The sequence below is a fragment of the Ischnura elegans genome, chromosome 12 (assembly GCF_921293095.1).
Source record: "Ischnura elegans chromosome 12, ioIscEleg1.1, whole genome shotgun sequence".
Taxonomy (NCBI): domain Eukaryota; kingdom Metazoa; phylum Arthropoda; class Insecta; order Odonata; family Coenagrionidae; genus Ischnura; species Ischnura elegans.
In genome coordinates, this window is record NC_060257.1 from 44,907,355 (window position 1) to 44,931,165 (window position 23,811).

Below are 23,811 nucleotides of genomic sequence, written 5' to 3' on the forward strand. Positions count from 1 at the left end.
AGCATAGAAGAGTTATGAAATTGAAAAATCACATCATCATGAATGTAAATTTCGGTTGACACCAATAATTATACCTTATTTCCCCGTGAAACTCGGATCAATTTGTCCGTCAGCGACGCGAGTGGCGGCTTCTGCAAACTCATTTAAATGAGTGGTGGTTGACAACACATTTAAGAGGCCAAATTGAGGATTCCTCTTTTTAATATTCGTGGATGCAGTGTTGAGCTTGAATTTTCCTCCACACAACACTCAAGCAAGGATCTCTGAAAATTCTCTCCCACCGTCGGAGTTTGAACCCGATTCCACGGGGTGGGATGCCAACACCACCCACACCTACCCGATTCCATTTTTGTTCATTTTCTCATTTGGGGGAGAGGGACGTTTACTTGTAACTCCCCCCCTTCTAAATTAAATAAATCAAGGCAAATAAATTTGAAGTTTTCCATAATTTTTCCTTACTAATCCTACTTCTGAGAATTGTGACAGGGTAACCTGGTATTCAATAATAAATGTTATTTTTATGTGTGAAATCTTATACCTCTATCTTCAAGCCTATTGGAGAGTTTTGAAGTTTAAAATACTAATATTTGTAGCCATTTAGCTTTCATTTTATGTAAAAATGAATTCCCTGAGAATAAAGAAGGTAAATTGGTGCGAGATGATCCCAAAGATAAAGCACGCTTCAAATAAATCTCACATATACGTAGATACTGGCCGTATCAACTAGACTATCGACAAAATTAAAATTGATTTCAAGAAATGAGCCTCCTTTTTCCAATCGATCAATCTATTTTATATCAATACATCCATGTGAAATTTTACTATTCATTTTATTAATTAGCAATCGTGAAAATTAGAAGGTATAGTGGAGCTGAATGACCCCACCGATGAAGCATGCTTAAAAAATCACTAATACGTAGATGAGGGTCTTATTAACTAGCTTAGCGACAAAATAAAAGCTAACTGCATGGTATAAGAATTCCATGTCTTATCAATCTATTAAGTGCATCCATGTTTATCGATAAGATGCAATTCATGGACGACCGCTTTAGATTGCTCTCTAACACGTCGTCAATCTTTATCTAACACAGTCATGATTAATAATCGGCATGACAGACTAATTTCTTGAGATTTCCTCTCTTATAAGAGTTTTTGAAATTCTCGGAGATTTCCACCTTTGGCGGAAAGCATCAAAGCTCATAATGAAGATAAAAAAATTTAAATTCACCAACGAGACGACGTATAACATGGTCTTTATTGATTGAAATTTATAATCACGCATCATGCATTCGTAATTTCACAAAGTGACGCTTTCCTTTCGTATTGCATCAGAGCGTAACGATGTTTACAATCAAGTATGATTGGAAGAATCTTGGAATGAAAGGTATTCAGGAACAAGCGTTTATTTTCTTCGAAGTTTCACAATAAGTAGGTCGGGAAAATAAAAAGTCAGACTTTGTTGAACCAGCCTTTTTTTAATCGGGGGAAAATTAAAAAAAAAAAGATGACCGTGGGGTGGCACGGTGCCAAATTTCACGCATACCTTTTACCGGTGAAAATTGTCGCAGCGGAAAGACTAAAATATAACATGATCAATATCTGGTTGATGAACAACGTTTATACATTTATCCAAAATAAAAGGCTTCATCGCAATTATAGTGCAAGTCTTTGGGGTATTTTGACCGCGGCGGCCAGTTGGATGGAACATCATCCAAAGTTATCTCCAAAAGATACAGTAATATGAATTCAAAACGGGTGATTGAAAAGCAGTAATGACACAAAAACCATGAGTAAGTACATTAGCATTTCTGCCTCATCATCTCTTATTTTCCAACAAAGGGCGCTACACATATTTGTGCATGAATTAGGTTAGGAGGCCATAGAGACTCAGAGGATAGCCTTAGACATCTCGAGCAATTATGTACCGATATCATTCCGAGGACACGGAAAAATATCATCTTGTGATCCCGCTGTATCTCCCGCTATATATATAAATCCCACTATAATTCCTGGTCTGCGAGAACCGATTAAATGAGATATATATTTTTGCGAACGGATAGGTATAGAATTCGTTTTTCCCCCGAAACATAAAACACTTCGAAGAATGCAAGATAGGCAGTAAAATCACCCATAGAGCACAACTAATTTATGCAGTATCCTCGTACACCCTACTGGTAGCCCAGAACCTCCCACTATGCACCTATTTAAGCAGATAGAGGTGCAGTTTGCAGATGTAGATTTCAATCAATGTAGCATAAAGCTGTTACACTGTGAATAGCGCATTTATACAGAGCAAAATATGGAATTTGAAATCGTATATTTCTGAATTTCTTTCAATTTCAATTCAGCGTGGGGTCAAATAATTTTCTTAAAAAAATTCTTAGTTGTACGCAGAAGAATTCATTAGAATCAGCAATCAGACTGCTACCGATTTCATACTGCACAAAATAAGGGGAATGATATAGAGCGCTAAATGGTATTTGAAATGGCTTATTTCTGAATTTAGTTTTAACGCATAGCTCAGATAAGAACTTGAAAATCTTTTAGTAATATTTCCACGATTGACTTAAGCCGAACCCCTATCATGAGTATTTTCAAGTTATTTTTCTAAGAATAAATTTTGATGTACATAAGTAGAAGTAGATCAAATTGTAATCTCCAAACACAGTTTTACGTCGCTATCTGATGATTAGGATACAAAAGCAAAGCGGAAGTTATAAGTTTTATGGAGTTTGGATCATAGAGACATAAGTTGGCACTTATAAGAGAAGACAAGCCGAAGGTTTAAAACTATGCAAAAGGCACGTGGGAAATGCCCATGAGATACATCAAATCCCGAGTGGGCAAGTATCAATTGAATTCCGATAAACATGGAAACTATTATAAATAAAGCGTTAATATGTTTAAAATGCATGCGCGTAAAATATATTTGCTGATCACATAAATTGCCATCAGAAAAATTCCCCTGGACCGGCAAACCATTTAAAAGGGAAATATTTTTATTAATTATTAATTAATGTGAATTTCACCACCGTTCGCGGGACAGGTTTGAAATAATTCACATTTACCGTCAAGCTCGGCATTAACCCATTGAGTGCCAAACGATTTTCCGATTACTATTACTGATTAACCGATTACTATGCTAAAAGTGTTGAGGCATTTTTGCTGCTTTTGCCGTAGGTTAGGAAATAATAGGTCACAAAAACAACTAAAGGTACATATTCAAAAACTCTGGGAAATATTTATTGTATGTGATTTCACCTTTTCAATGTATTATTTGACGAATTTTTGGTAACGTGAGTTAATTTTTATAAATCAAAGAAAAAAGTTAATTTTAAAATAATATGAATGTTGACTATTGAATGGTTAGTGACCTATCAGAATCTAAGAGTGACGTAACAAGAGTTGGCACTTTACGCCAGAAATAGGAGGAAGGCGATAGCGTTCCCTGGCACTCTTAAAGCCCGCAGGACACTTTATTGGCCAATAAATCGGCGCGCAGTATTGTTTAAAATATTGGGCGTTATGTGCAGTATGACACGCATCAATATTTACACCAATATTGGCCATATTAGTGTTCTAATGTCCCGCTAGAGAACGCCATTGCATTTCGATTATTTTACGTTGTGTAAACATTGGTGTGATTGTACGCTTCTATCAATAGCGAAACAACTTATTTCATCCATATTTTACAAATTTAAAGCAAATTCTCAGAAAAAAAACAATGTTTTACATCGAAACCGGATGTTTTGCAATGAGCTTCTTGTTTTGGCCACTAGGACACAAAGGTTCAACAAAACTGACTTCTGATTGGAGATGGCCGCGAGGAAATAGAACCTGTTCTAAATAGGGTGGTTTCCTATTATTTTTTTATTGCCTTAATCGAAAGATTATTACTCCTGGAGTACGTATTTCACACTTTTAGATTTTAAATGACAATATCTATTTTTCGCGATTAAATGAAAAGCGAAAATTTTCAAGCGCGCGAAAACGCGACGCTTAAGTATGAATGCCGGGAAATATCTCCGTACGTCGTATTTCTGGTTCCCCCTCCCGCCCGGTGAGGTGACCTTGAGGTGAGGCTTAACGATGATACGTCGCAGGCTGCTAGGGGGTAGCTGAGTACCTTGCTGGATGGTAGCGCTTGGCTTAAAAAAGGTTTATTAATACCTTATCAAACGAAGAAAACTTTCCGACCTTAGCCAGTTTTAAAAGGTGATTATTAAGACATGTTTCCCTGAGCTCTGTGCCTCATGCATGCAATGGTAACCTCAGACGATGTATAACTCCTATCCTCTCGTGTAGAAACTAGGTCCCTGTGACGTCATGTGGAGTGGAATCGCATGGGCGCCAATCTGGCCTTTTTCAAATGAGGATAAAATTTGACCCTTGCCATTCGTCTAAACCGGTATTTCAAAAACCAAATAATGTGTGTATTATGAATACACTAATGGTGGGTAACGAATCGCAATCAATGCCTTTCGTTTTCTTTGATGAAGGAAACTACCCTATTCCAAATTGGGCGAGAAATTCTGTCCAAATATTGCAAATGATATTGGACTAGAAATTGGTGTGTGTCGGTTGGATCACAATCCAATATCCAGTGGATTGGCCAATAAATTAGGAAGTGTTATACGGGCTCAAGGGTTGAGGGCTGCCATGAGGTCCACCTTTCGGTAGTTGCTTCTTTGAAGTCTACATTCCCTCGCGAAGCTATCCCTGATGGAATGCAAGGGTCCAACTCCTAGCACCGTTGAACCTCGGATAAATTGCAATGGGAATTAAAGAAACGTAGTGATCTGCGCAGTGGCCCGGAAAGGCAAAGGTCCGTGGTTCGATACCCGGGGATTTTTTTTTCATGCCAATCACTGTGAATTTCACCTTGGTTCACGCGGCAGGTTTGAAATAAACCAGGTATGTGCTAAGAATGCTTGCAGGCCTACCCGGCGTATAGAATTGTGGAAGGTTACTCGCGATTTCCACCGGGTTAGGTTGGTATGGTATGGTGGTATGGTATTTCGAGGAGGCGTCCCATCCGACGGACGGAGTGTTGCCCCTGAAATGTCCTCCACGCAACACTCAAGCAGGGATCGGACAGTCTCTGAAAATTCTCTGCCACTGCCGGGATTTGAACCCGAGCCCGCCGGGTGGGAAGCCAACACTCTAGCCACCGCACCAACCCGATCCCCCCGGGTCAGGTTCTCCAGCTACATATCGGCCGACGTTACCCTGATGACGATGGACCACTCGTTCATCGAAACGTCGGCCGGAGTTGAAGAACCTGACCAGGTAGAAATCCCGAATAACCTTCAACACGTATATACTCTTGTGTACTAGTTCATGAAGTCAATAGTCGAAAATGAAAAGGAGACTTCGTAGACTTCCACTGATTTATTTCGTCCATACGACATGTTTCGAACCATAGAGGTCATTATGAAGTGTTGATAATGACCTCTATGGTTCGAAACATGTCGTACGGACGAAATAAATCCGTGGAAGTCAACGAAGCCTCCTTTTCATTTTCGAATATTAACTTCCACATAGTTGAGCCTAATACCATTGAACGAAATCAATAGTCTACTATTACTGCTCAGCTGTTACCCTATTATACCTCTGTTGTTCGGAGGGAGTTCACTTTCCAATGGTCGTTTAACGACCTTGGGCCTCGCACGTGTTCAAGACTCCCTTATCTCGGCATGACATCCTTATCGAGAACCTGACTAGACGTAAGAGGGAGTCTTAATGTACGTGAACGTAAACATATCCACTCTGCAGGTGTTACTCCCTCGCTTCAAGGATGCCGCTGGTTGGATACCCTGGGGTGTGGGGGAGGGACCTCACAAGAATGGCTGATCAGTTCGATTTGGAGTGGAGCGTTGGGTATGGAATGGGAAAGAGGAGGGGTAAATTTGGAGGGGAGATTTGTTTGGTGACGGTTGCCATGACCTGCCCATAGGCGAATGTTATGTAGCGGCGCGCGATGAGAACGTTACGAAAAAAATTAACTGATTGAATTTAAAGTTAATCTTGGTAAAAAGTAAACAGTCATGACTTTGTTCGAATTCTTAAGTTTTCCCGCATTAATTATTCCAGTAAAACTTATAATGCATAATAAAATTACAATAAATGCATAATAATAAATATATAATAATAAATAAAAAATGTATTATAAAATTGTAATGTTCCAGTAAAACTTGTAATGCATTTTTGAATATGTATACGCGGAAGGTATCAAAAGTAACTTGATGAAATTATTCCAAAATTCAGAATTTGTTTTTTTTGTCACAAACGTTAGTACGAAGTTTTCTCCATTACCACCGATAAATTGGTCATTTCCGAAACTTTGCAGCGCCGCCTTCGGTTCTATTTTCACCTCCGGAATGTCATCAAAACTGTCATCATTTCCGGAATCCGGAATGTAATCATTTCCCTTTTATCACCCTTTTTATTCGAGGGAACAAAAAATCGCAACGCGTAAAATCTGGTAAATAGGGTGGGTGATGAAGCGATGTCATACGGTTTGATCGGGAGTCAACATGCGAGGGATGAATATCGCCGCGATTCGTCTCATTTGCAAATATGCATCTCAAGTGCACGGCACTAACCCTATTCGCGAAGAAAAATCGATGACCTTTCACAAATGAGTTGATGACGTCATGAAATAATGCCGAGCGAGTCCTTGTTTCTCATCTACTCCTCGACCATGCATATGGGCCTTGCGAGGTTCGTCTTTGTTCATAATTCTTGTGGGAAAATACTTTACCTAGTGAAAGGTTTTTTCTGTACTCGTAAAAGAACTAAAACTCTCATAACGTCACAAACTCCTGAAAAATGGGCGGCAATTTCGCAATCTTTTTTAAGCTCACAAGAAAATGGCTGAATGGAGAAGATTTTTCTCGTCGTGAAGTAAGATCTTATGCTTTCCCGACGAATACAGTCAAAGAAGGCTATTTGGGCTTCCAGCTGGGTGGTCTCTCTCTATTCTGACGTTTCGGAACTCAGCCCTATGGATGGAATACGACTGGAGTATTGTGCGACAGATGTGGAAGCAGTTAGATCTTTTCACGAGCGTAGAACTGTTGATGAACACTCAAGCTACATGCTAAATATCTTAATCAAGGCAATTTACTAATTTTAATATGAGAATGTAGAATTTAAGTTTTTCCCGGTGTATACTGTGCAGGAATAATTCTCGGGTTTCCCATAGGGTTTAGATTTGGGTCACAGGTACCAAGAACCAGATACCAGCAAGAACTTGGCTCGACATTCAACCCTATAAGACAGTGGCGGACATCGAAACGTTGAGACCTGTGACCCAAATCTACACCCGGAGGGGAAACCCGAGAACTATTCCTAGATATGAGAATGCCATTAAATTTTAAAAACTCCTTAAGTTAAAATTAAATAAATTATTTATGAACTTGAAGTTGGTGACTGCGAAAAAATGTCGTTATGATTATTTTTTTAAATAACCGAAAAAATTATTTTTTAACGTCAAAGATACTGGTGAAGTCTTCTCGGGGTTTCCACAGGGTGAATTGACTGTAAACCGACGTTTCGATCGCTGCCTCTGCCATCGTCTTCAGGGTTTCAGGACGAAAAGTCGGGCTAAATCAACTCACCCTGTGGAAAACCCGAGAAGAGGTCACTAGCACCATACGCCCGAAAAGAACAAGATCAACGTCAAAGATATTTTTTTTAACTTTAATTATAATTAGTTACTTTTTCAGAATAGTACCATTTAGTTGAAAAGGTATACCAAATTCGTTTTGCATGAGGGAAAAAACGTTTGAAACAATTTCTTAGTGTTCAGATATTGAGTGCCGGTCACTAATTTAAAAGTCTTTCAGAAATATCCAGCCATTTTGACTAAATTCATATAATTTTTTCAGGAATCAGCATAAAATTTATTTTTATTACGTAAAGTATTTCAATAAAATAAACTTTGTTTTTAATTTATTAATGAGTAATGAATAAAACATTTTGCTGATTTTTAAGTATATCATGTAACCATGAAAATATACTGTTTTTTGAAAAGGAAAAGGAGTTGAAACAATTGATCTACAGTCATTAAAGGCGTTATAATTTTTAATATATTCAATATGAACTATTTTATTCAGGAAAATCTTTTAAAAAATTTTGTTTCAAATGCAATATTACATACAAGGCAATCTATAGAGATATTACTAAGAAGTAATATTACTTCCTTGGCACTTAAAGTGCTGATGGAGACCATTTCGTAAATGTCTTACGCTTGTAACAAAAAAAATAAATTCTGATTTTTTTTTAAATTTCGTCTTGTTACTCTTGAGTTCCCCTTCGTTCTATTTAAGTTCAAGAAACGCAGAATGGTGATTAAAAATGAGGAATACTGTTGCCGTTTGACTTGGCTAGTCTACCACGTTCCCCAAGAAGCAAGTTCAATAATTTAAATTCATTCTAAAATAATTTTTTATTGAATAAATACAACTTTAAAATTGAAACATTTTTTTTGCTCAGGTATCGAAGGGATTTAAATTCGGGATTGAAAACTTTAAGCATTCAAAAAATGAGATTATTTCACTCGTACTTACCACACGGCCAACTTAGACAGAAAACCCACGTAAGAAAGAATAATTAATATGAAGTAGTATGCGTTTGTACTGAATCAATTACTCTTTGCTAGTAGACTACAAAATATTTTTGTCACATTTACAGAGATAATCAGGTGAATTAATTTTAAAATGGACAATGTTTTACTAATGAATAAATATACTTACAATTTCAATTCCTAAACTTAATTTCAAATTTAATTATTATTTATTCATTTTACATTGGTTAGTTACTCTTGACTGTCTACTGATGAGAAAAAGTTTAAGGTAATATACTAATAGCGTCTTTGGTCAAAAATACGATCCACTATGTAGAAGGTTTAGATGTAACATTATTTCCATGCTTTTTTTCAACTCTAACTCTTCTAATGACTTTTGAATTGTCTCAGAAAAGGGAGCTATGCTAATATCAAATCCATTAAAAACGTCCAGCGCATTGATCAACTAAATAATATACCTGGTGCTAATCTAATTTGGTAAAATGTACAAAATTAATGGAAGAACACAAGTGAATAAACTCGCAGCCATTCATTGACAATGATGCGTGCGAATGAGTTCGAATATTATGAGACATAAGAAGTAAAGTATGCATAAAGGTCCATTCCAGTGTCATAAAAGGTATTCCATCGTTTTATCGTGGAAAACACGTGTGGGTCAGTTTATTCATATTTTATCCCGCAACATATTATCACAGGAAACGGAACATTTGTTCCACTAAGTTTCTTGAAGTGCGCAACATTGTTCACAATCTTCACGTGAAGTCATTCATCACATATACACACACAGGCACGACACTGTTCTCTGTTGAGGTGAAGAACTTCGGTCGAATGAACTATGAACGAAGATATTAAAGTCCTAAGGCCTGTTAAAGTTCGAAGGCATCCCTCTCGACTTCGAGGTTAAAGATGCTACCTCGAGCAACTCCCGGAATCCTCCACGTGGTCACGGCTGCACCTGATTGGCCCCTGCTTTCGGGTTCCTCCGGGCGATTGCGCCACATGTAGTATGTTGCGGCGGCGCAGATAACCAACAGCGCTGAAGCTATCAGAGACAGTGGCTTCAAAGAGAAATGGGAAAATTTTTGTTTAAAAATTATGGTATTCTAATCAGCCAGTTGCAAGTATTACAGCAACAAATTGCAAGATCACTGAAATGTTTTTCGAAAATGTAGGTGTACCCTTGGTATTTTAAACTCCCGAATCAGTGGCGCCGACTCCATGGGGCCTGAGGCGGCCCGAGCCCCCTCAAAAATTCGTTATGGGTGTGAGGAAAAAATGCGTCAGGCTTGTTGATTTCCCCGGAGTGTCCAGATATCGAGATTAGAGTTATCAGGGTTCTAATGTTGATCATATGACTCTTCTAACATGCTTAAAAAAACTTGAAACTCACTACTTGTAAAATTTCCCGGGGCAAGATCCCCGGTTTGGGCCCCCAATATTTTTTGTAAGTCGGCATCCATGTCGCGAATAGGAAAGTGATACGATACTCAAGACCAGTGGTGCAGCGAGGGGGGGGGGGTTTGGGGGATAAAACCCCCACCAGAACTGAGATAAATTTTAATCCGTTTATAATTTTGTAATTTTAAACCATTCATCTTAAAAATCCGCAATTTATTAATCTCGCACCTACCGCTTATCCTGGTGAGTATTCCATACCCCCACACACCCCGGCATTATACTCTGTTCATTTTATCTCTGCGGGTGAGCTTGTGTGGCCAAAGAAAGTGGAGATGAGGGGAGGGAAAGTTTCTCGACATGTGACTTTGCCTTTGCCAATCAGCAAACAGTAGGCGTGGCCTCAGTCAGTCGCTCTCAGACCTCCGCCGAGTGAACATCGTGAATGTGCTCGTGGAGCAGTGTTGCCAAGCCTCACGCGTTTTCTTTGTACGTGACTAATTGTAAGTATGCCTTTCACCAACGGTGCCTGATTCAGCTCGGTAGCTGACAATGTCATGGGCTTCTGTGCAAAGATTATCCCGAATGCCTTCCAAATGAGTAGGTATATTGTCTCGGCGCCGGGGCCAAAATACCTGTGGCCACCTATGACTCGCACGTTTTCAGTGACAAAGTAGGGTGGCTATGTAGTACATTTGGCAACGTGAAGTTCGCTCCTCCTCTCTCTCGGTATCCCCTATCCCCTCCCCTATCAGCGAAGCCATCCGAGAGTGTCCGGGCTCCTACGGAAGCTCACCCGCAGACATAAAGTGAATAGACTATAGTTACACCTTAATTTCTAGCTGCGCCCCTGCTCAAGACATCGTATCGCCCACAGATTTTGCAGAAATTTTAATATATTTCAGTAAAATATTTTCAAGATCTCAGTCGACCGACAAAAATATTAGATGACAGAGCAATGGTTGTTTCAATATTTGAAGAAAATTCCAGTATTTTTTATTTCTACCTTAAATGCTAATATTTTTTTTCTTTTTATGGCCTGGGTACACGGTTCATTAACACGTACAAGTAAATGTGTGAATGTATGAACGATTCTGTTGGACCGAAACGGAGCATATACGAATGCACAGTGGCGTAACTATGGGGGGGTGAGGGGATAGACCCCCCCCCCCCCGAAGCTTCAAGGAAATAAAAAAATATATTTAAAACTATTGACTAGTTTCGACATATAATAACAGCATCTGCTTGAGGTTCAATTTTTATTGCCAAAATGGTGTAAAATGTATTTCATGGCATGCCATTTTTAAAAAATTTTACCAGATTTTGCCCTGGGGGGAGAGGGAGTGGTCGCCACCCTAGGCCATCCCATCCCTCCCCGAGGCATATCCATAGTTACGCCACTGCGAATGCATGAATCAAATTAGAACGTTCTATTTTCTGTTCATGTGTTGGCACAAGTTGGGTGTTTACACGGTTAATTTTGGAGTTCATTCACGCGTTCATACATTTAGAAATTAACTCGTGTGCGTTAATGTATCGTATAACCAGGCCTTTTCAGGATTAAGTTACGTCACACAGACTCCTGAGAAAAAATGTATACCTATTAGTAATAATTTCTGATTTTTTTACTAGTTTTCCGCATTTTTGCGTAGCGGAATTATTGGGATTATTAGTGAAGAGTTCTCGGGATCGCCACCGGGTCAGGAACTCCATCTCTACCAACGTTTCGATGTCTGACCCATTAAAGAGTCTATTGAAATTAGACTGTCTAAGAACACCATCAGTAGAGACTCCGGATATGCTCTGAGCAGCACCTGGAAACCTGTGCTCAAAACTATACAAAAGGCTAGGCAAAACCACCAATCAGAGCATGCCGCTGACGACAGCCAATCAGCAGTCACCTGACCACCAGAGTGACTGTATATAAGCAAGTCAAAATTCTCACTCGACATTCACAGCCCTGAGGACGATGACCGAGTCGGACATCGAAACGTTGGCAGAGATGGAGTTCCTGACCCGGTGGCGATCCTGAGAACATTTCACGAAGTCTATTCGCCGGGAAAGCATTAAATCTTTCTTCATTGAGATTATTGATCATAATTTATTTTGGCATGATAATTTTAAAAATCAGGCTGAACAGAATCAGTTTTAATGAACATTGTTCTTTGCAGGTTTTCGTTTGCTAAAAGATTGTATGAGAATGATTATTATTTTTTAAATTAATATTTGAGGTATCGTCTTTGCGACTTTCCTAGTTGACTTACCGCAGGTACGCCCTGTGCAGAATTGGCCGCTGGGCACTGCGTCAGGACAAAGACAGCTACAACGAGGTTGGCGATGGCGAAGACGGTGCACAAGGTGACATCCTGAGAGGACAAAACAGTTGATAGGAGACCGCATGAGTTCACTTTAAAGACAATCAATATGCATTTTAATATCATTCCTCTGCATCTCCAGATATCAGTACCACGTTTTAAGTACAGAATAGAGACCAGCTATATAAAGAGTGTTTCAGAAGGAATCTGCAAGACTTCAGGAGGTGGTGGGGGAGATAATTTAAAGTATTTTTGTCTTATAAACATGGGGTCGTAACTCCTTAGTTACTGAGCTATGGTTACCATTTTTAATGCACTTTGCAGTTACCATGAAAACGCTTTTTTTTGGTACCTAGGCTTTTCAACATTTTATTTATAGCTCTAGAATTTTAAGGAAATTAAATAATTATGGTTGGACGAAAATGTGCGATTATAATTGTCCGAAAAAATAATCTTTGAGCTTAATGAAACGAGAGTTGTAGGTGAGTATCAAAAATACTATTTTAATGAATGTACAATACTTCAAAATTATTAAGTTTAGACAAAAAACGGTATTATAATTGAATAGATCGGGTTAAAAGACTGCCAACAATCATTTTGGCCATACTCACAATCAGAGTCCTCTGTATTGCCTTATAATAACTACAAGAGTAGTGTTGAGAGAACAATCTAGAGGACTCTGGCCAAATTGAGTTTCCCATGCTATCTGCGTTATCTGCTGAGGAAAAATATGAACTACAAGCTCTAACTTAATATGTAATTTATCTTTTAAATGTATAGAATTAATACTAATGTGTTGCAGCTGGTACTTAAATAACTACAAAGATTTATGAATTCAACCAAAATTTAAAATGTGAATATCTCACTACATTGGAAATGATGGTTGGCACTTTTTAAGCCGACCCATCCAATTGTCAGTAATAGTTATTCTCAACATGGATAAGATTGCACGATGAAATTGTTGATACTTACATAAAAGTCTCGTTTAATTAAGCTCAAAGATGAAATGTTTCAGACTTTGTAATTAAGGAGTTGCAACCCCCTGTTTACAGACAAAATGTGCCTAAAATTGCTTCACCTACCACCCCTAAACTATTTTAGATTCCTCCTGGGAAGTTCTGGATAACCCCTAAAAATATTACGGATCTATTCATTACTGTCATATTTATATTAACTATATTTTTGCTTATTGTTTTGCTTATTTAAAATTATAATCAAAATTTTAATTTTATAATAATATTGATTCTTGTGATTATTTTACACATTTATTCTTATCATCCTCATGTTAACATAATGTCTTATGTGTCACATTTTAAATAATTGTATATATTGTGAATTTTTATGCTCTGTTGTGCCTCATCCATGCTGTCCCATTGGTGTCTGTGTTAGATAAATATCACACTCACCAAGCGCACCCAAGTCTTGAGGAATCTTTTGGCGCATCCGATGGCAAATATTGCGTAGACGAATGCCGAGATTCCGGCTGAGACGACGGACAGCAGAGGAAAGACCAAATCCAACGCCTTATATGAGCCGAGACTGGATGCAGCACACTGGGATTGACTGGTGGTGAGGTATAGGATTCCAGATACCAGGAAGATTACCTATTGTACGAAAAAAAAGCCTTAATCTGTCTTCATAACTCTCTGCAAGCCAACTCAAGAGCATATGACGTGGTATGAGTTTTAAATAAAATACACGTTCGTTTTTTGACCGCAAGACTACTGTAGATCATTTCAAATATCTTTGCGACTGAATGGCAGGCCCAAGTTTTTTGGGGTATGAGGGAGGAGGGCACTTGACTTCCTGAAAACCAACCAAAATGCGATAGGGGGACCCAGTGGCGTAACTAGAAATATACTTTGGGGGAATGAAGGGGCACGGGAGGGGACCCCCCCAGGCAACGGGGGTTCCGGGAAAATTTTTGAAAATTGACACGCCTGGAAATACATTTTACATCATTTTAGCGCTTAAAATTTAACTTTCAGCAGATGCAGTTGTTTCATGTCAAAACTAGACAACATTTTTAAAACAATTTTTTTACTTGTCTAAGGCTTTTGGGGAGATCTATCCCCTCATCCCTCCTATAGTTAAGCCACTGGGTGAAGCCTAGTCAACGGGAAATGCAGTCGCTTTCAGACCTCCGTGTTGTACACTTCGTGAGTAAGTTAGCTGTGTTGCCAGGTGGGAAGAGGGTTTTTGAGACAGTATTTTGCTTCCATGCACTGATAAAGTCTTTTGAGAAAACATGGCAACGCCCGCCACCCTCTCTCTCTCCCCATTCCACATCCCTAGTGACGTTGGTTCCACCCCCTGCTCCACCGTGACGCCGCTCGCAACAGTCCGAAATTGCATGACTGGGCCAATCGCAAAGATATTTGAAAAGGATTACAGTGATGTGGACCGTATAATACAAAGTTTATTAATAAACTTTAATATATTTGGTCTGTAAATTTGTATCATCATTAAAAAACGAGAATAAATAGTACAGTGAGGGGTTATTCCCCATACTGTATTTAACTAGTAAGTATGTGCGCAGTAACGCACGGAATTGTAAAGTATGCTGATTTTGGGTGACTTTCCTATCCCATAATTCCTTCTATTAAAACTAATCATAGAACAATGGAGCTCGAATAATACGTTTTATATGATGAAACACATTTTTTTACGATTAAATAAAACCTGAATTCAAACATATGGCTTAGCCGGAGTTCAAACAAAAAAATATAACTTTTTTCCTTACACAAAAAATGTGATTGGAACAAAAACGCATAAAAAAGAACATCATGATGGGATAGCAACCAATCTTTCGCGTTTTTACGAAAATTAACCATACTCTTTAAGTGTTTAATTAAGCAAAATAAATAATAAAAGTGTTAGCAAATTTTATAAAATTATTTCATATTAAATAATATTATATATTTTATAGAATTATTTCACATAAAAAACATTATTTATTTATTTTATATTCTTTAAAGCCCATCTAAGTGCCAAAAATCTCTACCTAAACCATGAATAGTAGAGGGATAACTTACGATAGCGAGTATTTTCGGCACGCCAGCCTTTGAGAAAATATATCTTGAGCTTGAGAACCTCTTCTTCGCTCTGTTCTTAGCGGATGTTGGATTGTAATCCATGGCTCTCTGTTCATTGTCCCGTCAGGAGGATTTCTGCAAGCCGGTTACATCTCACACATGAAATAGGATGCAGAAGAGAGCCAATCCTTCACCAATAAGTCCGTCCTCTTGGGCTCTCATTCCGTGCTTCTGATGATGAAATTGATATCCATAAGGTTTAGTGTGATAGAATCATTTCAAAGCAAAGTGTTAACAATGTTGGTGGTATCAAATATCGTATGCAATTTCCTTAATATCCTTTGTATAGCAATAGTGGTATTGTGAGTTGTTCCCTCTATAATGTAGAAGTACCAATTGTTTATTTAGGCTGATATTTTGTAAGAAGCATCAATGAAAAATATCAAAGAAAAAAGTGATGGTTGACTAAAAATGTGATTTCTAGGCAACACAGTGAAACTTTAGCCTACCTAAAAGCAATGATACACTATGCATTGGCTACAGGAAAGCAAAAAATAACGACATTGTAGTTGTCTATCCGCACAATTTTGTGAGCAATGAAGTTTTATCATGTTCTTTTAGTCTCTGATGTCTCCAATACATTTCTATGTTTGTCTTGATATTACGCTTCATGAAATTTCAAGATCATATAAATACAAGTTTATCTTATTTCTTGCATTTTTATTCCAGACACGTTTCTTTTGTCAACTTAAGTATCGGCGAAGACCAGTGTTAGCCTTGATTTCCTTAAGTCATCTTACGAAATATTTGGACTGTTCAGCAAAAAAAGTGTCGATTACACCGGCTTTTTAGCTTGTTTCCTGTACCGCGTTCTTTGTGGTGCGATGAATTGCGAAAAAAGTTTTTGCTGCTTCTTGTTTTGACATTGTAGAGCAGGTTGAGTCACCTTACAAACTGTCTATTGCACGTCAAAAGAAAAATCCGATGATGCTTTTTAAGGGCAGACTAGTTTCCGTGATAGCATACCATATCGCTATCGGTATTTAGTTGCAGATAATGAAATCCATTTATTTTATCTTCACTGTATACGGTTGAGATTTCAGAGAATGATAGTAGGTACCTAATTGATTGTAAGACAAAATTCCATACCGTCAACTGCCCTATTATTCATTTATAAACTATTGGACTTTATGATAGAAATAGATTCTTAAGTAGCGTCGTAGTAGTATTCTTAAGGGCGATTCCAATGTTATTTTCAAGGAAAATATGAAATACCTATATGTGTCATAAAAATACATGTCGTGGTTAAAATAAAACTTATCTCGGCCTTGAAAAAGCCGTAGTATTTGTTCCGTTTATAAGAAACACTCAAAACTTTTTTCAAATTATACAATAGAAATATTAGTTTAATCATCGTTGTCAATACTTTTTATTGTCAAATTAATGATCCAGCTATACTTCCTTTTTTGTAATTATTTCCCTATAGTTTAATTTTATAGATATTCTACTATTCAAAAATATCTTCCAGAACATCAAGCTAAATGATTGAACTATGCATTTAACGCGGGTGACGTATCGTCGAGAGACAAGTGGAAGGCAAGAAGGAAAAAGGAAGACCAGAATATATGGAATAAGTCAAGAATGATGTGAAAGAGAAGAAATACATAAGTGTGAAAAGATTAGCTGATAGGAGAACTGAGTGGAGAGCTGCGTCAAACCAATCCTAGGATTGTTGACCAGTGATGATGATGATGATGATGGGGGTGACATATTACAACCAAAGTAGCTCTTTCATGATTGTACTTCTTGTCTTATTTTTAGCTTGTTTCCTGACTATTTTGTGATTGAAATTACTAAACATAGTTAAAGTGCATGCTTTGATCAAATAGCATACCACGATACACGCGATAGCATCCAAAATCATCTTTTTAACAAATACACTCCAATATTTTTGAGATACCCAATTATGCATATTTATAGCTTCATTATAGCTTGATACTTTATGAAGTTCACCCAAATATGATGCAGTATCAACGACGCAGCTAATTACTGAATTGCGGAAAGTATTCATCAGTAGTCTATTCCCAAATTTATTGAAGTTATTGGCCTAATATTTTATGATAATAAATTCAATTTCCTCTGCTACTCATACGTCACGTCATACGTTTAGAAATGCGTTAGATTAAAAAAAAAACAGATATGAAGACTCACATCCAAAAATATTGAAATTATGGGTAGCAAAAATCACGATTTCCTGAAAGTTTTCTTAAGCATGCAATATTAGTATGTAGCAGTAAGATAGGTATGTAGTACTTGGATTCGGAAAAAATGTGACCTTCCGATAGTCATCCAAAAATAATGTCGAACGCTTACTTTTTTATAGCATTTTTTCGAAGATATGCTGGTAAAACAAATAATGAACACCATTGAATCAGATGTCGCAGATCATAACTGATTCTCAGATGATAATTGAGAAAATAAGTTACAAAAAAGAGTATGCCCCTTAGTTTGTGAGATCTGATTATTTCCAAATTATCTTAAAAATTCCTTTAACTTGCAATATCATGCGTTAAAGAAGGAAAGCATCAAGTGAAATTCATTTCAGCTGTCGTAAACGTCCATCACCATCTTCATAACTTGAGGATTTTATCGAAAATTCAATCGAATCGCAAATAACAGCAGTTCTTGGAAAGATAACAGCAAACATTTAGTGTCAGACTGAGATTTTCCTTTCAGTCCATTTAAAAGCTAGTATATTTTCTTTGGTAGATCAAGATAACTTTTTTCACATATTTTTGAGCCGACTGTTGGAGAGCTATTGCTACATAGATCCTAAAATTGATCAGAAATTTCACTTCCACTGCTTTTCATACCGAAATAAATTTTGATTGTCAGTCAAACTCAATGGGCAATATGACAGTAGCCTCTAAATCTGAAACGGCTGCGGGCTTATTAAAAACTAAAGTGCTAATGAAGTATTTAGGAAAGTATTCACATTACCGCAAATGGAGCAACGGATAAGTATCGTACAATATTTGGTAACATACCCTTAATATGATTACATTCCTTCCTCGCTTAATTATCCATACTGAAATCTATTATGTATTTTAAATCTCATTTTATCGATTCATTAAAGTTGGTCCAATAAAGTGAATAAATTTCATTGGATCCGTAAAAAAGAGTATATAATACTTTTACGGCACGAGAAGATACACCATTTCAGCCTAGAATACAATTATTTTAATAAAAACGGTATGAATTATCATAAATTAAATTATATCCCAAAATTATTTTTATATCATTGCGCCTTTGATTCCATTACGTATTTTCGTTAGCTAGGGACCTGAAATAAGATCTAGCGATGGTGATAATTGATATAAAGCTAGGACGCAGGAGTTTTGATTTAGATTTTATGTTGTGAGATCGCTAAAGCTATTTCTTTCATGAAATTGGAATATTATACCACCACAGGACAGATATAAAAACTCTTGAATACTGCTCGCTTAGTTAATTTCAGTTAAAATTCTCTAAAGACCTCCAAGCCTCATTTGATTTGAAGTGAAAATTTATCATGCAAACCAATTTTTTTCAGGTATAGCACGTGATATCGTGATACGTTTCCAAATTTGACCGGGATGTAGCTCTAAGTCAATCAACCGATTAAATTCATCTCAAATCTTCACATTTATCAAGAAAAATATCTACTGATCAGTACCAAGGGATTAATGTCACTGGATTTTGGTGATAATTCACCCCGACACCGAAAACTTTTTCCCTCATTATCAATATTTCCCACAACAATGCGAAGAACAAACCTGATAAATGATTACATTATCAACGAATCCGTCGATTACTGTACGAAACTCAATGCCATGACAGCAACTGGAGTAATCTAGAATTTGAAACGGTATTACATCAGGTGCATAATTGCCTATGGTAGTAGGAATTGTTCATTACAGCTGTAGGATATTCTATTCACCAATATAATTAAACATTGGTGAATAGAATATCCTACAGCTATAATGAACAATTCCTACTACCATAGGCAATTATGCACCTGATGTAATACCGTTTCAAATTCTAGATTACCTTACCATCAAGATTATTTTAATAGCATATTTTAAGATCATTTATTATTAAGCTGTAAAAAACCTATTACTTATAACAACGGTTATTGATTGTGTCCGTTATATCAAATTGGACGAGCAGATTTAAATTTATGTCAGATGATCAGTTTTAACGATTCAGAGTGCAAAACTGTTCAAAATGACAGCATACTAGGTCGATAAGTTAATTTGTGCATATTATACTAAATGAATTTGCAAAAAATTTCAATATAATTATCTTTAGTGAGAATAATTTACCGGATTTCTGGATGGAACTAAGCATTTATCATAATTGCATGACACGTTATGACAAAAATAGCCTTAGAAGATGAATATATTTCGCATGGAATATAATCATCAATAAGCCGGGAAATCAAGTAGAAAATTATTGGAAATTTAGTGTTATAGATGAATGATGAAAATTAAATTGTATAAACGAGTGCTTAGTGAAGAAGTAATGAGAAAAAAGGGAAGCCGTATGAATATCCCGGGAAGAAGACGGCAAAACATAAGCGGCCATATCATGAGACAATGCGGCCTGGTGTAGGCAATCCTCGAGGGACAAGTAAGTGGAAAGAAAAGCGAAGAAAGGTCTCGGATTAAATATAGGGAACATGTAATCAAGGATTTGAAAGAGAAGAACCATGTACGCTACATGAGAAAAGATGAGCTCAATAGGTAATTCAGCGGGGAACGGCGTCAAACTAATCTTCAGAGCGCTGAAATGTGACTTTACGGGATCAATTACATTCTATTGATCTCATCAATATTAATCTGTATACTATAAAACCCTCTTACGACCACTCATTGACTGACTCGCTGACTCATACAAATGTTTGAGGTGACTTGAGACGAGATAAGACAAAAACTCATGGAATCAACCGTCAGTAAAATTGTCTGAAACCCTTGGAAATACTGTCGAATCACTAAACTTTCTATTTCATATCTATGAAAGTGCTGCCAACTGCCTATGTCTCTAATTTTTGGGGGGAATTTGTGGATCAAAAAATTCGTTTTTCAAAATATTATTTTTTTTAATCTAGACAACGTGATACGTCCAGAAAATAATTTTCAGACCAATTGGAGCACTTTTAATTTTAGGCAAATCGTGCAATTTCACTATTTCATAAATTATATTATCTCAAAAGCGGATGGAGATACAGTGTTGCGTCGTAGAGAGTGACCAGAAAAGGCGTTAAGGCTTTTACGGGGTATCTGGGAGGTAGAGCCCTCCCCACTCAAGTATGGTCATTACAGCCGGCAATGGCATAAAAGAGCATAATCTCATCCTAGTGTCTTCCCTTGACCACTTCAGACATGATTTCTACGTTTTTGACTGAAACATCTCTATTTCGCGTCATTTATCGCATGCATAGAGTACAATGAGGCGGCGTGTTGCGGGTTGCCTACCCCTTAAAACAGCTTTCGGGGACACGTTAAAAGATCATTTTCTCGATAATTAAAAGCAATAGAGCCGACATTTTTGGTCTTAAATATCAAGGAAAGACCAATGCTGTACTCCATTGGAAAGAATGAGTGCTTGCTAAAACTAAGTTGAAATTATTTACATTTTTAACGTTTTTCTTTAAAAATTTCGAAATTTCAAGACAAAATGGCGAACAGAAGATAATAATAATTTTTTTTTCCTCTTCTATTCTTGACCTTGTTTAATACATTTTATAATATTTCTTGGAGTTTAGGTCAATAAACTCCAAGAAATATTGTAAAATGAACAGAAGATATTAACCGAATTTGAAAAGAAAATCATTTCCGTAATACCCACCCGGGTACGCAATTTTTTCCGGGTATTACGATTCGACCCTTAAAAAAAGTGGCAAAACGACGCACCCTAGTGGTGGTCGATTTATGCGCATTTTAGCCAGAATTCAGCCATGAGTAGTACTCTATGTTAATACTGTTGTATTCCTGGACGTCAAACTACAACAATTATTGCCCCCACATAATTACATCTTCATTTATATGATGAAAGAAAGTTGAAGTAACTTTTGCTGTAGTCCTTGAGGAGGAATCTTGAGGGCGCATCGCGGAAAATTTTGGCATTCAAAACCAAACGCATCATATACATTCCCACTATCTTATAAATAACTGAAATTGCTTGGCGTAATGTTTGAAGATTAGGAGTTTCAGTTCATAGGTACTTGTGCGAGCTCATAAAGTACTCCATCATATCACGAGAGGGTCAACTTCGGGCGGATTATCTAACTCTACACGAACTCATCACTCATCTATGCCGATATATCAGTCGGTAATAACAGTAAATAATATGTGTTTCCTTCTAGAAACTCGTCGAGAATACTTTCAATAATAAAAACGAGACGAACCACGGCCAGTGGTGTCATGGCAAAATTAGCAGTGCCGGAACGCACTTTCTTTATCTTTTTTTACGAGAGAAATATTAATCTGTGTTTCTATTAGTTACGTCTGCATATTTTAAAATTATATGTTATTTATTTTTATTTTCATTCTCAAACCATCGGATACTGCTCTTATTGGCCATTTTACACCGGGGTGTTCAACAAATGTAACAAGAAAACGTACACAAACGACCATGCACTGGACCGGGGAAACCTACCCAGGCGGGACTCGCGACCCGCGACCTCTTGTTTGGCAGGCGAGAACGTTACCCCACCGCCACCGAGGCCGACCTATTATTTCTTTTCCTAAACCATCACACCGCTGAGCACGACACAAAACCGCAAGAAGAAAGAACTCCGCTACCTCAAAGAATGCGTAGCAAACAGAACGAAATCGGAACCCAAAGACAGTTATGGCGTCAAGCACCCGTTTCCAGAAAGCTGCGTTTTAAACTGTGCCGTGCCTCATAATCGCTCGAGAAATATTGGTCGCTTGTTTGAATTAAAATATATTTATGGAAAAAATATCAGCCATATATTAGATGCGTGGGTTGTAGTGGCTGCATAGAAACCTTACAAGTTCTCCCTTGAGCGAATAACTTTACGTACCAATGAATTACTTGATAGCTAATTACTTACCTGTTTTGAATTCCGAAATGGCGGTATCCAGGAAAAACAGAAAATGTGAGCGCTGGGCTGTAAGGAATACGTTTACTGAGGCGTTGCTCTGCTTGCTTATCACGGCGAGAAACTGGGACGAATATCACTTATCCAGAGGCTGGGGAGATACGTTGTTATCGACGCTCGCTTGTTCTTGAGCTCCTATTCCGAATCTGACAGATAGCAATTATCTGCCAGATTGCTCCCTTTATCAATTCCTTGTCCGGCAAGGTTAAATTTACGAGTTTAATAGATCGACTCAACTCCCGCCAAATATTCAAAACTTGCTGTTTTCCTGTCCTCATCGCCAATATGGTTTGCTCAACAATTCTTCGAAACCATCTATTATGGTAGACCTCGGAAAATGAAGTGATCCATATATTTCCGTTTTTACATATCGTGACTACTAGAGTTCATTTTGTAGTGATCCGGAAAATTTCCATTTCCAAAATATGCATTAATATGTTGTTGTGTGACGTCTCAGAATAGCCGGCGATGTCAAACTTTGCCTCGTGTTTTGTACCTTTCACTTTCAAAACCCACTGAACCTTCCTCTTCCTGTTCAATATTTCCGAGCCTGCCGCGTGAACGGCGGTGAAATATGCTAGAATTGCCATGAGAAAAAATTCCCCCGGACCGGGAATCGAACCACGTATCTTTGGCTTTCCGGGCCACTGCGCAGACCACTACGCTATCCAGGTTGTTTAATTCTCAGAGCAATTACCCACGAGCCCACACTTCGAAGCGTGCGACCCGCGACTTTAGGTCCTGGGCCGAGACGCTACAATTTTAAATATCTTTGCGATTGATAAGGCCTGTTTACACGATACAATAACATGTGCAAGTTAATGTCAGTTTGCGTGAATGATTTTTGTGGACCGGAACGGAACATGTACGAATGCATGAACCAAATTAGAACAGGTTCTATTGTCTGTTCATACATTCGCACAGGGTAAGTGGTTGCCCGGTACATTTTCGTGTACATTCTCGCGTTCATGCATTAAGACATTAATTCCTACGGTTTATGCAGTTCGGCATAATTGGATAAAATATTCATTGTTGACAGAATAGCAATGTGAATAATCAAAGAATGACTCTTTACTGCTTGGAGATAAGTATCTGTCATGTATTTATACATAATATAAATTATCCATTAGATTGTGGAGCTTTTGTATCAATTTGAAGGTAAGTAGATATACTTATATATGTAATTTGCTACATTAGGCACAGGGTACATAATTTCGCTTCGGAATTCAGGCCAGGCATGCAATCATCTGTACACTTGGGATGATCCATTTGTGTTATAGTTATAAATGATGATTTTTGTGACATTGA

At 37.5% G+C, this 23,811-nt stretch overlaps 1 protein-coding gene across 1 annotated transcript; it reads right to left on the minus strand.

Annotated features, from left to right (window-relative positions):
- Positions 1-8,951: 8,951 nt before the first annotated feature.
- Positions 8,952-22,596, minus strand: LOC124169077. The gene is made up of 5 exons (XM_046547553.1): positions 22,456-22,596; positions 15,336-15,566; positions 13,707-13,904; positions 12,250-12,351; positions 8,952-9,648 (listed from the first exon to the last, which is right to left on the minus strand). Exons 2-5 carry the CDS (start codon positions 15,435-15,437, stop codon positions 9,457-9,459), a joined length of 594 nt encoding a protein of 197 aa, XP_046403509.1. The 5' UTR covers positions 15,438-15,566; positions 22,456-22,596; the 3' UTR covers positions 8,952-9,456.
- Positions 22,597-23,811: the final 1,215 nt, after the last annotated feature.